Here is a 16,783-nt window from a genome sequence, read left to right as displayed (position 1 = left end):
AGTAAAAGAAGTGTAAACCCTTCGACCCTGGTTTACCCAGTATCTCCAATTCATTTTGGAACAAATCTGGATGGCAGCAGTAGCTGGCTTAAAGCAGCCTCTAGGGGAGCTAGAAGATTGTGTCCAGTGATTTTCAAAGCAGCAAGCTAGCCAAATTTTCTATGTTTTATGTACCACACTAGTCTTTGTTAGTGTTATGTTTAAATGCAAATTACCTTGCTCACATTGACCCTAACATCCTGCCCAAAAGCTCAGTTGATCTACTCCTTCCAGTCCACTTTTTAAAACTGGCTTAGCTGCAGCATCTCTAAAGGCAGGTATGAGTTAATAAGCAGATCTCAGAGAGAAGTTTCCAGCCCAGACAAACTCAGATGTTAAATCGTGCATTCCCTGGAATGGCATCAGGGACACGGGCTCTGCAGCAGGGCTGATGCCAGGGAAGGCATGCCTGGCATGCACCCACGGCTGCCGAGGGAATGGCTTCCTTAGGACGGGGTCTGACAGCACACAGAGCAGAGAGGACCAATTAGGAGGTCACGGGGAAGGCAGGACCAAAAAAAAGGGGTTCTCAGCAGTCAGAAACCTGCAAAGGTTATGTCAGCGCTACTCAGGCCCATTGAACATGCCCTGTCCTCTCGTAACAATTCAGCTTGTGTCCTGTAGACTTTGGCACACTGTCTCATTTGCAAATTTTGCTGTCATGGCTAAAATACTTGTCCTCAAACTTAGGAGGTGTTGGTGCAACCTGAACTTCTCTCCAGCACTCAGAGGTCTATTCACTCCTTCTCTTGCTCTTTCCTGGGGGAGGTTGCCCACCTCCCTGCACTACGCTCACAACCCATATTGGAAATGGAAGGGAGAAATGAGCTATATCGTGGACTTTTAGTTCCTTGTAGAGTTGCATATGGGAGAGAAAGATGCACACCTACAAAAAAGCAGCTGTACAGCATCATAAGCTACATGCATTCGAGAACACTGAGACAGTCTAAGTAATTCACAGTGATAAAGAAGATTTTCATAGGAAAAAAAGTGCTTAGGATAAAAGAAATAAACAAAAAAAGGAAATCTCCAGTCAAAAAGCAAAAAGCTTTTTCAAATTGATGAAATGATTTCAGTACGAGTCCAAGTTCCTACTAAGTACAAACCTAAATGCTTTCTCTGCAAGCACCACCAAGTACAGAAATCAAGAGACTTCTGCAAACAATATGCCCTGAAAGCAAAGCAGCCAGATAACACAAGATGAAAGTCAGCCACCCACAAGTTTAGGGTGGACGCACAATGCAGATTTGTCAAATACAAAAGGAAACAAATCCTGCTGTCACAACCCCTGACTCTAACTCAGAAATGCTTTGCACACCATTTCCACATAGATGATTAATTCTAAAACCCTTGAACTCAGAGTCCATGGCAAGCTGGATAAAGAAAACAAAAAGCATGGGACAAACCTCACTCTCAAGAAAAGACAACGTGGTGGAAATGCTTTGCTGGAACATCTGGAGCTGTCAAAGCTCCCGTTACAGAGGGTGTAACGAGAGATCCTTGAACCAGCTCAGCTTGGAGCTGAGGCTTGATTAGGATGTGGCATGCTGGTAATTGCCTTTTACCAGCCGCTGCACAGTAGTTTTGCCATCTGCAATGTGCTGCACCTACCCCTCCCCTCCTTCCCCAGTACCACGAGTGAACAGAGTCACCAGCAGGACCAGTCCCGTCCTCCCTAGCCAGCAGCTATGCGTACCACCTATTTTCCAAACTCCTCTTGGTTGCACAAAAAGACACCACCTTTCTGCCGCAATAAAAGTAATAGTCTGTCCACTAACATCAGGCATAAGCACTGCTCAACTGTGAATGGGTTTTTTTGCATAAATGGATTATTTCACATCCATTGGGATAAAAGGAACAAAGCGAAAGCCCAAATTACAAAAATTACTGTTAAAAAAATTGTTCACGAGGAAACAAAAGCTTTCAGTCAAAGCTTTCTGTGCCACTCTCTTCTTCCTCGTCTGCTCTGGGGTGCAGTTCCCCATCACCGATGTGGCCCCATTTGCCACCTTGACATTTGGTCAGCACTTTCCAAAACAAGAGGATTCTCACAGCAAATTCTCTTTTTGTGTCCAGAAGATACTGGACCCTCTGGGTAGTGACTGTTAACCAAGCCAACTCATCTGGTGCTCCCAACTTACCTTTGGACCATTTCCCGGCTTCAAGTGATAACCAAACACGAGTTCAAGATTCACTACTTTCTCTATGTTTTCTTCAGCTCCACCTGCAGAATCCTGCCAAAAAAAAGCAAGGTGAGACTTCACATCTACCACAACCCCCCGGGAGACAGGAGCAAGGCCTTTGGTAGCAGAAAGGATTTGCCTTTCAGATGCTACAGGTCTGGCAGGCAGCAAGAAGGAGCCATCGCTCTGTCCCGATCACACCACTCCAAGAGGGCCCAGGGCTTCTGCATGGGTTTTTGACAGTGGGTGGCACCTGGGAGATGCTGCACAATTTCTGCTCCTGGCTGAGCCACTCTGGCACGGCATGATGCCACTGCGAGCATTGTGGCAGCCACTGCCATTGGAATTGCGGCCAGCATGCATGGTGGCGGAGCCCCGACTTTCATTTTCCCCTTCAGGGAACAGAGTTTTGCCATATGTAAATTCACTTTAAGTGGATTTCACTCTATAGCTGTGCAATAAATTATGACTAAAAAAGCTACTTCAGGCTTTGGGGTCTAGAATTACTTGATTAGCTCACTGAAATAAATCAGGAAAGTATCTGCTCTGGCAACCCCGAGGTTCCCAAACACTCTCTCCCTTTTGCATGGCTCTTGGTACTGATATCAGAAAACCAACAGGTTAACGCAAGGGTGACCAGACATTATAAATCATCCTTCTCTCTTGTAACTTTAACAAACTGAGGAATGATGGGCTCGTTCTGGGCCAGGGGTCTGCCGTTCTTCAGTGGTGAGCAGTTGGTGGCACCAGTTCGGAAGAATGGCTCTTAAGAGTAATTTCTGATTAACGACAGCAAAGGAATCGCAACCACTAGTCTTTTAATTTAATACTGCCGGTTCCACGATAAAATCTTAGAGCCTCCTTGAAAACAACTTTTATTATCCTCTTACTTTTTCTGATGTGACCCATCGCTGCTCTTGACCCTCCGCATCTGTCACAACCCTCTGCAGGAACTACCGCTTCACCCTCCCGGGAAGCTGAGACACGAGAACAGTAAAATATTTGTACCAACACGGGAAGCAATTCTTACATAACAATGACACTTGCCTTAATTAATGGTGGAAAATGAAAGAGATTTAGGTAGTCATGGGTTAACTTCTCAATAGCAGTCTAGAAAAACAAACAAACAAACAAACAAAATCAGATGAGAGTTATTCAGTATCTCATACTGCAAATACCAGCATGAAAAACAGCACAACTCCATGTGCACTGTTTTCCATTGTGGATACATTAGGGCATGTGAGAAGAGTTTAAAACACAGCCCTGTTCTGGAAACCATCGTGGTAGATTGGCCCCATTTTGCATTCAGAATCGGATCTGCTTAATCAGAGAAAGAGATGTTTGGGGGGTTGTTTTGGTTGTTTTTATTTATGCTCAATCAACCCAGGAAGCTGAAATCTTTCATTTTGGGCATTATTGACTTTATTAAATTTCAATAATTTTCCCTGTAGGAAATGTAAATTAAATATATCAGTAATGGTGTGTGGCATGGAAAAAACAGCTTACGAGCAAAAGGGAAATAAATCTGTGTGACTTATAAAGCTAAATTTGCAGGACTAGCAATTAGCATACAAGTATCTCTTTACTAGTAAATTGTGGTATAAAATCATTGAGACCAAACAGAATTATAGATGCTCTTTTAGAGAAATCCTTTTCCAAAGCTGACTGCCAGGAAACTGAACTCTCTCCTGTGGCTACAGTATTAATACTATTACTGCTGTTGTGATCACATTTTCCAGACTATGATTTTCCTAACTCATGACAAACGTTAGATATTTAAAACACTGTGAAACAAAGCTTTAAGAGCAAAGCAACCTGGCCGTCAAACAGCTTTAAAGTTGTCTAACAGAGTTTTGTTAGTCAAAGTATGTTTTAAGGTAAAGATGAGATGTGAAAGTTGAGAAGTTCTGAGATTTCAGTTCAAATAACTGTTTTGACATCTGCTCCTCCCTCGGCTAAAGAGAAATCTTCAGGGAGAACTCTCTGTGAAGGTATCCAAAGCTTTCTGCTGGGAGAATGGCCCTCCTAGGCGAATCTTTAGCGGTACTGACAGTCCAGCCCGCAAGAAAACCAAGAACTACAGAGGAGTATAAAGACCATAGCACATTTTCATGCCTCATAAAATGCTCGGGTTGCTTTGGGTTCTAGATCCATATGAAGCTCTAACTCCAGGGTTTTTAATACCAAATATGTTCTCTATTTAGCTTTATAACTTTTTGGTTTGTTGTTAATACTACTGAAAACCCATAGACTCCTTCTTAATATTCACGCTATAATCTATTGCAATATTCAACATACGCTGTTAAATACCTTTAAATGGATGATGTGTCCTCTGGAAACAATTCCCATGTCCTTTAAATCCTCCTCTTCTAGAAGAAGCAATCGTTTCCCAGTGATATGATGTTCCTTAAACAAGCTAGCATATACACTCATTTCACCAGAAGCATCACCTTAAGATAAGAGAGGTTATTCAGACATCCACAGGGTGCTTTACTGGAGGGAGAAAAAGATGACCAAATGTATATTTATTCATAAATGTGAATATGAAGGTACATATTTTACCTTTTCTAGTAAGTTGTTGCATCCAGAAAAACTGCAAAAAAGAGGAATCAGTCTTGAAGTTCACATTATCAGTATTTTATATTACAGTTATTTGAAGTTCACAAGTAATCATTCTTTTTTAAAACAAAATTTTAAAATACTTCTAACTTTGGGTTAAAGGACTCAAGATTCACCAATGCAAGTGAGTACTTTTATTTAGCTTTTTAAAAGTGCCGTCTATTTTGCAGCCACCTTCGTCAGTTATCGTTATGAAGAACAGAAACAACCGAAGCAGCAGCATAGCGATCTGTCACGTGCTAAAAGGGCTGAAGTTAAGGAGCCAGAGCTGTTACGGCTTTTGCACTGGCTTTCCAGACAGTCCTTCAGTAAACATCAGCTAAAGATCCCCATGATGCACAACACACAAGGAGGGTGCTACATGGGACGTTAAAATCACTATGACACATCGCTATGATGCTAGAGATAAATGATTGGTGTTTCTTATTTAGCCTTTTAACTGAATAAAAAGGTAAAAAGACTCAACGCCGTTATTTTATATGAAAAAGAGATTCCATACCCCTTAAAGCTACTGACAGCTGCCAGCACAAATTATTTTCTGGACATTGGAGAATGTGGCTGTTTTATGAAGGTCACTCGAGTCCTTAATTTACTCATGGTCATTTTAAAGCCCTTCTGGGACGCAAGCTTCACCAAACAAATAGCAGTAAAATCTCACCTAGATGTTCTGATCTGGCTTTCCCTCCCTCCGTACCCACTGTAATTTGTTAGAGAGCTCCAGCGGTGCAACGCTGCCCACATTAACACAAAATACTCACCACATCTTCTTCAGTCCATGCACAAATATCAAAGGAGGGCAGCAACTGTGTGAGAGATATGAATTGAAAAAAAAAGGTCTGACCATTTTTCTCCCCTCTACCCAAATTTTACTCTGGTGGCTGATTTTATTTCGTTCCTTTTCCCCAGCACAGGGCAGGACTTTACGTTGTGTATCTCATACTGACATAACTAAACCCTTGGATTCACACTGATCACGGGCTGGCTCCAACAGCACGGTGGAAGTGCTAAATTGATCCCATCACTTTATGTAGATAAAATTATCAGCAGAACTCCAATAGAAACAATTTAGGAAGCAAAAGTAAACCATCTGATGGCAAAGGACTCTCTAGCTGCCTCTCCTCTTGGCTCTGACACTACGGGAAGGCTTTTGCTTTTGCTATGGCTTTGGTACCACCTGATATCTGCAATGAAAATAACGCTGTGATTACGAGACTCTCCCGAATGATGGGTATTTTCTGCAAAAGGAAGGAAAACTGTCACTAGACAGCAGCAAAAGCAGAATTTGGAGTCGGGCCACTGTAGCTAGTCTTCCTGTACAGACAAGTCTCTCTCGGTTTCTGCCAATGCTTCATAACTGCTCCCAAGGCTGGGGGAGTGCAGCACTATCCAGCCTCCCCCAGTGCTGCAGCCCACGCAGGGCAACTTGGTTGTATGCAAGATGGTGTTAGCTCCTGAGGCCCAAGGAAACCACGGAGGATGCACAGGAGAATGGCTGCATTAAGTGAAAATCTGGGATGATGTGAAAACTGACACAGGAGAGGACGTCACTGTAATACTGATTGGCATTTTACTCATTCAAGCATATGGTGTCCCAAGCTCCACCTCCTTGGCATTTTCATCCGGCTAAAGGGTTAACATTCATCGGTATGTATGTATTTGGACTGGCAGCGTCTCCCAAAGGCTCAATACCATGATGTAGTAGCAAACTTATTGGATGTACATAACACTGACTTATTAGAGTCCGCTTGGTTCCCCAGCAGCCTCCAAGGCTTTGTTACCTCCTCCAGAGAGCCCTGCCACCCACAAGCTCTCCAGCCCCCCCTCCCAGGCCAGGCATGCCCCCCCGCAGCCCGCAGCCCTGCCTGCCTCCAGCTGGACACTCAGCCCAGGGCAGAGCTGCCCCTTACGTGCCCGAGCACTTCCCTGGCTCTCCAGGCACAAGACCGGGGCCTAGTGCAATCTACCCACAGCTTCCAGCCATCGCTGTGAAACTCCCACTGAAGGACTTGTGGCTGCCCGACACCCCTTGGCTTCTGCCTCCGTATCTATGACTTTTTGCCGCCCACCCCACTTTAAGGACTCTTCAGATCCTCTTCCGATCCTCTTCCTCCTGCTCCACTCATGTCTCAGCCAAACCTTGCTGGGAACAAACCATCCACGAGACCAGCTGCAGGCACCTCTGCGAGGAGGACCTAGCGGACCCTCAAACCCATCCCTTTGCCCACTGCTTCCCCAAAGTTGAGACAGCCAAAGGCATCGGGGTGAAGCGGCAGGAGGGAAGATGTGTCTGCCAGAGAAAAGAGAGGCCTTCCTGACTTTTTCTTTCTACTATACCATATGTCCAGCCAATCTTCTCAACCTGCCTGCTGTGACTCAGGCATTCCCTATGCTAAGAGCTACCCACAGCCTGGGCAGGAAGCTGTGTGGCAAAAGCAGTGCTGGGGGCAACACCTGAGCACAAGGGAGGGCGAGTAGCAATCGTAAACATCCTTAGGAAGGCAGCGGGTCCTGCCTTCTGTAGGTACTTATAGCCAAACCAGCGGGTGCTGCGGGAGGAGCCTGGAACAATAATTTGTACAACTGAATCATTTACTGCAGAAGTCCAATATTGCATTTTTAGTTGCACGATGGATTTTTTCCAGCTTTTCCCATGTTTAAATATAACCAGTGGCAGAATATGTTCTGTATTATTTCAAATTTTTTTTAAAAAAGATGGGGGAATAAAGGAGAAATGTCACACAATGAGCGATATAAAAAGTGACTTAAACCAGAAGACAATAAGGAACCTCTTGAAACACCAGCATTTTACACAGGGACACAGATGCATAAAATTTACTGTCAAAATGTTTATTGCAAAATAGAAGTTTGGAACAAAGAGAAGCAAAGGAAAAAGTTCACATCAAAAGAAAGTTTATGACACCAATTGAGGAAATCAAATACATTGCATGATTTCTTTTTGTTTGTTTGCTTTGGTTTTACACTGGAAAATCAAATCCACAGTGTGAATAAAACAAGACATCATATGTCAAGTGCAAAGAAGAGAATAACTGACGCTGCAAGGTTTTACCACACAGAAGTGTAACATCGCATGTTCCACACAAATGATATATTCAGTTTACAGCACAAGAGTTTTGGCACAGGCGTTGCGCTCAGCTTTGTTTTTTTCAGAAGGGAAAATGAAGTTTTCTAACACTGTGAAAATACTTTCTATTCAAATTTCATCAGTTCACACTTGAAGTGTAAGTAGCATTGACTCCTAGTATTCAGTACAAAACCTCTTCAGTAGTGCAAAAGCAAGAAATGCAGTGGACTATATCTGACTTTAAAAGGCATATGAATATTTAGCACACAATATAAAATGTTTAAAGAAGGTTGTTGGTTCTACAGTTTTAAAATTAAATCTTCACACATCAGAAATCTCTGTGCAGATTTTACAGTGTACACTAAGTTGAAGTCTGGGGGGAAAGGGAAAGGTCTCTCCTCCAGATTCCTACCAGTGCATTTTAAGGGCTGTGAAAATTACTAAATGAACTTATTTTTCTACCTGAACATTCTACCTAGGACTGTAGTTAAAACCTCTGTCAAGTTAGAGGTCTTATTAAAAACCTGTAAAAGCTGCCTGATTACAGAAAAAGGAGCTACAGAACTAAAGACACACAGTAATGCTACTGAATACTTAACAGCTGTATGCACGCTACGGATTTACTGCCACTGCTGAAAGCAATGTAAGTCATTATTGCATCAAGTATTTAACTCAGAATAACCGCTTTAAAACCCAGAAGGAAAGGGAATCAGCATCTAACAAAACCACTGGAACGATAAACAAATGACAAGTCAAGAACACGGCTGTGTGACAAGGGGCTGCTCCAGAGCTCACCTCCTGGAAGCCCTTCCCATCTAGATGGGATGAGCTCCACGTCAGGCAGCACACAACCGGCTGGGGATGCAGCACACCCGCAGACTGTACCTTAGGACACTTGCTACCCCAAGGAATTACTGCTGTGATCGTCACAAAAATGACTAGATCAAAAGGTTTTCTCTATTAATTCCCCCTTCCATTTTTTCCCCCGCTGCTGAAGGAAAAGAAAGGGAGTGGGACATCCTGTCTTGGTCCCAGCTCACCCTATATCTTTAAGCAAGCCAAAAGCGGATCCTCACCATTCCTCTCTCAGGCCATTTACCCATCTAAGTCAATGTTGGCAATACAACAGCCTGGTAAAAATGAGAAGTTCAGGCCTGGTTCTTACCTTTCCCCTCCATCAAATGCAGCAATATTATTTTACTGCAGATACCTCTGGGGCTTTATGGAAGGTAGAGAGAACTGGGATCCCAAAAGGCCTGGTGGGGACTAGTGAGCTGAGAGGTGTACGGGGCATGGGAAGGCTTTTGGTGGCTTTGCTCACAGCCCAGAGCAGCCAGAGAAACACCTTCTGGGTTTGGTTAATGCCTTCATAAGCTGACACACTATGTGGCTGTGGACTGTTGTGGAGATCTATATACCCTGGTGACGACAGAGGTAGGAGATAGACTGGGCTGCGCTGCAGAGCGAAATCAGGCGTCGAAGACAAAATACTCTGACCTCCTCCAACCAACATACCTGCCCACCAGAGCCACTTTCAAAACCTTTATCTAGTGAGAATCATATCAGAGGCCGAAACAACACAGCTTGAGTCTCACATATGATTTTTGGCTTGTAAACTGGAGACATCTGGTATGAAAGTCATCACCGGAAAGTAAAAATGCAATCAATACCATCATTTTTTTAATAAGCATAGCCAATATGCTAAGTATAACACTATCTCAGGGGAACTGCATCAGAAGAGTTTGTCATATGTTATCACCTTCTTACAATTCATAGACCACCTTTGCTACTTTGAACACACAGCTAAGTTTTACAAGAGTTTAATTTTTTTCCTTAACATAGCTTAATTTCCTTTGACAAATAATATATAGGGAAAGAAAGGGGAAGGGGGAAAAAAAAATCCATCCTTGTTTCACTAGAAAATACTGGAACTTAGTAGACAGCGGAAATTCCTATGAGCATGCTACCAAATTCTGATGATATTTTGCAGAAATAAATTACACGCATGGGCAGGCACAAAACCTTGAAGACACACTTAAATCCTGTGATTTTGCAACTACGAAACCCTGTGTCATACTACTTAAGGACTATTCTTACTTCTGTAAAGATTAAGGAGTGGATTTACAAATTCAGTTAAAACCCATGCAAATACAAGTGTGCATGAAGTGCTGTGAGATTGTCAGATGCTAAAAAAGTGCAAAACATCAATGCTAGGAACAGATTTTTTGCTTTATTGAATACTAAATGTACTGAACCAAATTTCCTTTTCAGTTAAAGCTGTATAACCCTACACTGCTTATGTGGTACAGTAATTTATGCACAATGACACACATCTTAAGATCTAAAGTGCACATATTAGATTGCACCCAGGAACATTTGATGGATTTGTGTAAAGTGGCAGTTACAAAAATAGTATCATTGCTGTGGGTGTTAGCAGACATAGACTTACAAAAATAGTACAAATCTGCACTGGAAACAGCCTATTTGCTCTTATTTCCATTTAATTATTTGCCCTTCTATGTCACTTTTTCCTCCCTAAAATGAGATTGCTTTGATGGACCTAAGAAGCTATCCCTACCTGTGCTGAAGGACCAAGTTTCTCCTTGGGATACTCCATAGACTTGTTAATTAATTTAAATTACAATTCTGTCATGAGAAATGCTTCCTGATACAAGAGGGTTACCTTCAAGCCAATGGATTTGCAACTGTCAGGAAGAAGGTGGAATGTGGAACGACATCCTACAGAAATTAAGCATCTTGGAGAGTCTAGTCCTGTGCAAACTGAGCGGAACAGGCTAGCTCAAAGCGCAGCATTCGCTGCCTTGCAGGTTACCAGACCAGTGCTGATGCTTGAGGATAAAACAATTCTCTCTCACAACCCGAAGAGGTGCCCACTCATCCCTCTAGAAAAACTCCTTCAAAGAACTTTCTCTTTTGTTCAGTGAAGATGTAATGATTTCAGGCCTGCTGTTATCTAATGTATCCATTTTCCTCTAAGCTATCTACAAAAACACTCACCATAATATGTAGGTTAGAGCTGTGTAACAGGCAAGCCTATAATTAAAGAAGCCACTCAAAAACAGAAGTTTTCATAAAAGAAACCCCTCCAGTAATTGAGAATGGAATTTTGATGGCTTATTCCCACTACAGCTGAACTAGACAGTAACATTTTTCTTTTGAAATGCTGCCCTTCTTCCTTGGGCAAATATTTTACAACATCTTCCTTTCTAACCTGCATTTGTGTTTGCGCTGGTTTCCCTCCCTCCTCCTGCATCACCACTAAAGGGGTCATCAGGAGAAACGTACTTGCTGCTCTCAACGTAAGTGCCTGGCAGGCAATTATTGCAGCAGATTGTTACACGCTGAGTTTTACGGTAAGTCGTAACAGCAGTGGCAATACTTTAAAAGTGATTTAGCTGCAAAAAACAGGTACGCAGAGACTAGTAAATATTCCTCACATTACCACCATCATGGAGAATTTCACATAAGCCACAGTAGTAGGGCCCAAGCTGAAATGTCATCATGGCTTCTCTTTGTCCTTTCGTAAGGGTAGCACACACAGTTTAGGAGATGTAGCAGAATCAGAATTTACTAGCACCGATTTTTACTCTCAGGTACAAGAATAAGTCCATCAAAGTTAATGAGGCTTCCTGGATTTACATCAACGTAACTGAAAATTAGCTTCTAGATCACAATATCTGATAATAGATGCAGAGGTCTGATTGCAGTTCACTTTGCTAGAGTGAATTATATACACACGACATACACGTGAGGGGAAAAAGAACATTTATACAAATCATCTACTAATAGGGATTTTCTGGATTCTGCTGCTATTCAGTTTTTAAACTGTGCATTTAACTAACCCCTCTCTTCCCCTCAACCAAGTTTCTCTCTTCCTGGAAACGTATTTGTGACTTCCCACAATGCCGCCTTGAAAAAGGCTTTAAATTAGAAACACAGCAAACCCCTTCACTTCAACAGTAAGAAAGAATGGATTGTAGAGAATAGCAAATCTGGAAGTACAAGTATATTCATATGATTGACAATTAAAGGGGTAAAGGAAATGACAAAAAACACAAGAGAAAAATTTGAAGTACATTAATGGCATTAAAGGCATTGAAGTTTCCCCCAATGTTTTCAGATCTTAAGTTTATCAAGCCATAGTTTCTGTAATCAGGCATCAAGAATTATAGATATAATCACGGTTCTTAAAATAATAATAATCTCAATTAGTTTGGAAAGTTTAGTTCCAAATTTCATCAAAGCAGAAATAAGTCAGCACAATCTAAACAAAAACAACATGTCTTTCTACACACAAACATGCTCAGCCTGGAAAAGGTCTCACTTTTTTTTTTTTTACTTTTTTTTTCTTTTACAGGATTTAAACAGACCAAACTGACAGGATTCTTGTTCTAAAACTTTATTGTTTTGCTTTGCTAAAACCGATTTCAGGTTTAATTCTGTAACTAATTTCATTCGCTGCTATCATCTGTGTCATCAAAATAATCATCATCATCATCATCGTCATCTGACCAGTCGAATTCACTGAAACCCAAAGCCATGTTGATTTTCTTTCCTTTTCTCATAGAGGTGGTTTTAGAAGAATTCTTTTTGGCTTGCATGTTTATCTGCATTCCAGAATGCAGGACAGATCCTGCTTGGTTCAGAGAGAAGATATCCCCAAAGCCCGTCATCATCAAGGCCTTCAGACTTTGGTTCATGCCAGCTACCTCCCCGTTACTTGTTGCTGTGATCTGACATGACATCTCTGCACTGTTTGACTCCTCTGTTTTAGATTCAAAGTAAGACTCCTCAGACATTCTTGCAGCAAGAGGTAAGAAAAACTATTTAAAGGGGGAAAGGACAGAGCAAAAGTGAAAGTTAGAACCAATTTAAAAATCGAGGAAAAAGACACCACCAGATTAGTTGGCAATCAACAGAAAGCACAATGATTAGTGAATCTAAACATGGAGATCAAGTAGGAATTCATTAAATCAGACAGCTTCATTCTGGGGTCATTGTTCTTAAATGGAAGTGCAAAATCACTGAGTCGCATGGCAAGAACCACAGGTAGCAGAGCTTTCATGACAAAACAAGGTTCAAACTCTTCAATCCTTCATTTTGTACAGCGTGAAACAAAATGTGACATTTCCCAGCCAGGTGGACTGGCTCCCAAGGCAATGCGGGCACAACAGAAGTCTGAGTTGCTTAATTGAATGTTCAGGATTGAAGAATAAATCACGTTAAGATCAGAGAACCCAAACAAGCTCCCAAAGTCTGGTGCAGAAGTAGCAGCCCTCTAAATATCAGAAATAACAGCAGCAGTATTATTTGTGCAAAGGTTTTAAATGTATGCTCAAGAGGAGAGTAAGGGGTCACCCTGCGATGGCCGCAATCAGAAACGAGCCTCTCACCAATGCAAAGGACATGGGAACCGGCCTCCAGCCCACACCAGCACCTTGCTTCTGGAAGCTGTCCCAGGGAGGAGCAGGCAGGGGAAGAGGGGCTGTTTGGTCAGCTTCTTCAGCTTGGTTGCCTTTTGTTTTTGTTTTGTTTTTTTTTTTTTAAATTATATCAATAGGTATCTGCCATTTTGTTGTTCATCATATTAAAATCTCTACTGATTTAATCTTCACCTACAGATAATGGTGTTTTCCTGACCCAGTCTGTTTGTAACAACAAATGAAAGGTGCCCTCTCCAGCTAAATAATGATTAATGCCTCTTCAGAGTGGCCAGGCTAATAACCTCTGTGACATGTTGCCTGTTCTCCACAGGGAGTAAAAACTCAGGAGTTTCATCCCAAATTAAACTACCTACTAAAGCAACAGCAAAGGGGCTGTGTGTGAACACCTGAACCGGCCTTTCTTTTCAAAGCTGTCTGGAAAACTACCTGCCCAAAATTAATGGTTTTCCACATCTTTTTTAACCTAATCAGAAAACTGAAGAGTCAATGGCAGTTGGTCACAATGGGTTACAGGGGTGATTCAGGTGATGCCCTGGTCTGCAACACAGGAGGCTTCATGGCCAGGCTGCTCAAAGAATGCCCATTTCTTGGCAAAACCACTTACATTGACAAATTGCCTATCATTAAAAAAGACAATATCTGGCTTTTGTTCCTCTTGAGTTTTCCCTGTTTAGACAGGCTTTCTATTTGTGTTGTGATTAACAAAAGTTAGTGATCATGGTTTAAGAAATGAAAATAAAATGTAAAAGTTGAGGAGATGGGGTGCCCTAAATACTCTTCATGCATCCTATGGCTAAGTGATGAAAGAACCTGCAGCTAAGCTTCTGTACACCTGGCTGTACAGGAAAAAACAACTACACCATCACCAGAGTGCTACTCAGATCAAGGACACCAAAAGCTCCTACTGATAAAGAGAAGGAATATTTTTAAAAACAAGATCTAGCCACAGAAAATAGATGCCCAGCACACACGACTCAGTGCCAGGTAGTTCTTCCATCAGCTATTGGAGTTTTAGTCACTTTAGATCCAAGGAAAAGCATCCCCTAACATATGGGAAGAATTCCCTTTAAAAATTAACAAAGCTGCAAAACAGCTTTCCTCTAAAACACATTTCTGGGTCAGTGTTTGTGCAATGCCTGGCAGTGGGCCTGTGAATGGGCTGTAACTGTGGCTCATTTTGCACGTTATAATCACCTTACTTCCTATATACTTTGCCATCTCGTTATCTGCAGAACTTAGGAGCTCTTTTGTGACAGCATTTTGCCTTTGGTGTCGCATTGCATATGATAATTATCATGAAGAGAGTTCTATAGATAGCTGGGATCCCCAACCTCTGTACAAGCCACTGTTCTTCTTAAGGGACCACCTGCAGGTGCATGGCACCACAAGTGAACATCTGGATTTCATGTCCTGCTCACTGTCTTCCTCTAAATATGAGCTTCAGTTTAGCTACATACACTCCACTTCTTAAAGTCTCCCATTTCACTACAGCTGTGGATATATTTTACTCCTCCAAAAGGCTCCAGATTCCCTTGTGCAAGAGGCTCTTGGAGATCTGCACAAAGGGAATTTGCAGAGATCAGACTCAAAGGTGTCTGTTGTATAAGACACAGCAGAAACAGGGTCAAAGCAAGAGCAGAGAGAAACACTGCTTTCACAGAAGTGTTTCTAAAGATTGGCCTCATCCTGATGTGTGTAAAGCTATACTTTATTCTTTGGAGTAGGAGCAGCCTGCCACTCATAGCTACCTACCATGCAGGAGGAAGTTTCTACCAACCCTAAAACACTGGAGAATCAAGTGGCAGAGACAGCTTCCCTGTTCTGCTTTCATTTGGTTTGAGTTTCTCCTCCTGCGCGCCACTTTAATAGTACCTGCTGGCCTCTGGTCTTTGCTGCAGAGCAAAATGAAGAAGTGACTGCAGAGCGCAGAGCAGGGATGACAGTACCAGCTAAGACACAACAAGGTTGTTAACGTTGGTTAAGAACCAGGTATAAGCCTAGTGGGCATCCTAAGCCGAGTTATTAGCTCCGGTTGCCATATCCTTACTACCATTTTTACAGCCAAGGTAGTTAAAATCGAGCAGTGCACCTCCCTGTTGCAATCCTCTGGTCTGACACTGCTGAGCAGACATACCCTGAACCAAGGGAGGGAAGAAGACACTTGACTACATGGATTACAGCTTGCAAACAAAATGCCCAGGGATATTTCGCAAATGATTTACAGCTATGAATTTAAAATATAGTTGTATTTGTAACCAGTGCCTTGTAGAACTTAATTTGCTATGAAAAAAATCAAACCTGCTGTAACAAGCCAATTTTTGCCAGTATGTCAATTTTTTAACAACAAAGGGCTTTTTAAAAGCCATTCAGTGTAACAGTTCACTGAAGATCTATGGAAAAAACAAACTGTATTTCTCTATTAGCAGAAATTGCATTTAAATGCAATAGGAGAGTTGGGTTAATGTTATGCAGAAAGATAGTTCATGCTTAGCACAATAGGCCTTAGCACAATGCTTTATTCTTTCAGCAATGCTAGCTCTAAGTGAAAAGTAGAAGTCATAAGCAAGTACAGCATAAAAAACCCTAGGGCCTTGCTCGTGAAAAGATTTGCTCATTAAGGCTGTGTGTCATGCTGTGCTCAGGATAGATGATGGCCCACAGCTCAGTTACAGGAAGTTTGCAAGCATTAAAGCAGGCATACAGATATCTACTGAGAACATACAGTATCTGCACATAGGAAAACATTGTCTTCATGATTTCATTACTGCATGTTCACAGCTGGAACGCGAATGCAACTTCATTCAAACAATAGCAGTAAGCTATGCCTTAAAAACAAGTTGTATGTAAATGAGTCTGGCTGGAATCAAGGTTGTAAGTAGGATGAAATTGTGCACAGGAAAAATCATATGCTACTGTAACCTTGATTTGGTGTTTGTTTTGGTTAGTGCTTTAAAAACAAGTAGGTAACGCAGTATTTTTCTTAACAACAATTTGGTTGTAATATGTCTAGCCATGCACTAACTCTGTGGTCCTCCCTCTGCCAATCAGTAAAGAGCATCGTATTTTGTTAAGGAAGTTTTTTTGTTCAATTTATTAATAGAAATGTGGCAATCCTAACAGCTAGTAACTGGCCAGTACAAGTATGTTAACTATAATTATGAACAAAGCCCTAAATGAACACTTCAAGTTTTTACCCTCTTTTTCACAGAATGAAAATTTGCTTCTTCTCAAAGAAAAAGAACAGAATAAAATAAAATATATACATAGGTTTCTCAAGCCTTCCTCTGCAAGAAACAAATGAATCTTACATTTAAGACCAAATCCTGCAACCATTAAAGTCAACAACTTTCTAGACAAAAAATGAATTTATTGAATGCAATCAAATTTTAAAGCTG

The 16,783-nt window shown here is 41.7% G+C and overlaps 1 protein-coding gene across 5 annotated transcripts in view; it reads right to left on the bottom strand.

Annotated features, from left to right (window-relative positions):
- MAP3K20 (mitogen-activated protein kinase kinase kinase 20) overlaps positions 1-16,783 on the bottom strand; it is a 94,139-nt gene that overhangs the window by 17,644 nt on the left and 59,712 nt on the right. For 4 of the 5 annotated variants that reach the window (XM_054830905.1, XM_054830903.1, XM_054830904.1 and 1 more), the window contains exons 12-16: positions 5,600-5,644; positions 4,785-4,815; positions 4,533-4,672; positions 3,270-3,332; positions 2,181-2,273 (exon numbers count right to left, since the gene is read on the bottom strand). In XM_054830905.1, coding sequence (XP_054686880.1) covers positions 2,181-2,273; positions 3,270-3,332; positions 4,533-4,672; positions 4,785-4,815; positions 5,600-5,644 — 372 coding nt within the window. Of the gene's footprint in view, positions 1-2,180; positions 2,274-3,269; positions 3,333-4,532; positions 4,673-4,784; positions 4,816-5,599; positions 5,645-7,672; positions 12,768-16,783 lie in introns of those variants that run through there. The other variant, XM_054830906.1, reaches the window with a different exon arrangement.

This window comes from Grus americana, chromosome 6 (genome assembly GCF_028858705.1).
Source record: "Grus americana isolate bGruAme1 chromosome 6, bGruAme1.mat, whole genome shotgun sequence".
Taxonomy (NCBI): domain Eukaryota; kingdom Metazoa; phylum Chordata; class Aves; order Gruiformes; family Gruidae; genus Grus; species Grus americana.
The sequence above is the reverse complement of the archived record's forward strand: the minus strand, read 5'-3'. Positions and strand labels throughout refer to the sequence as shown.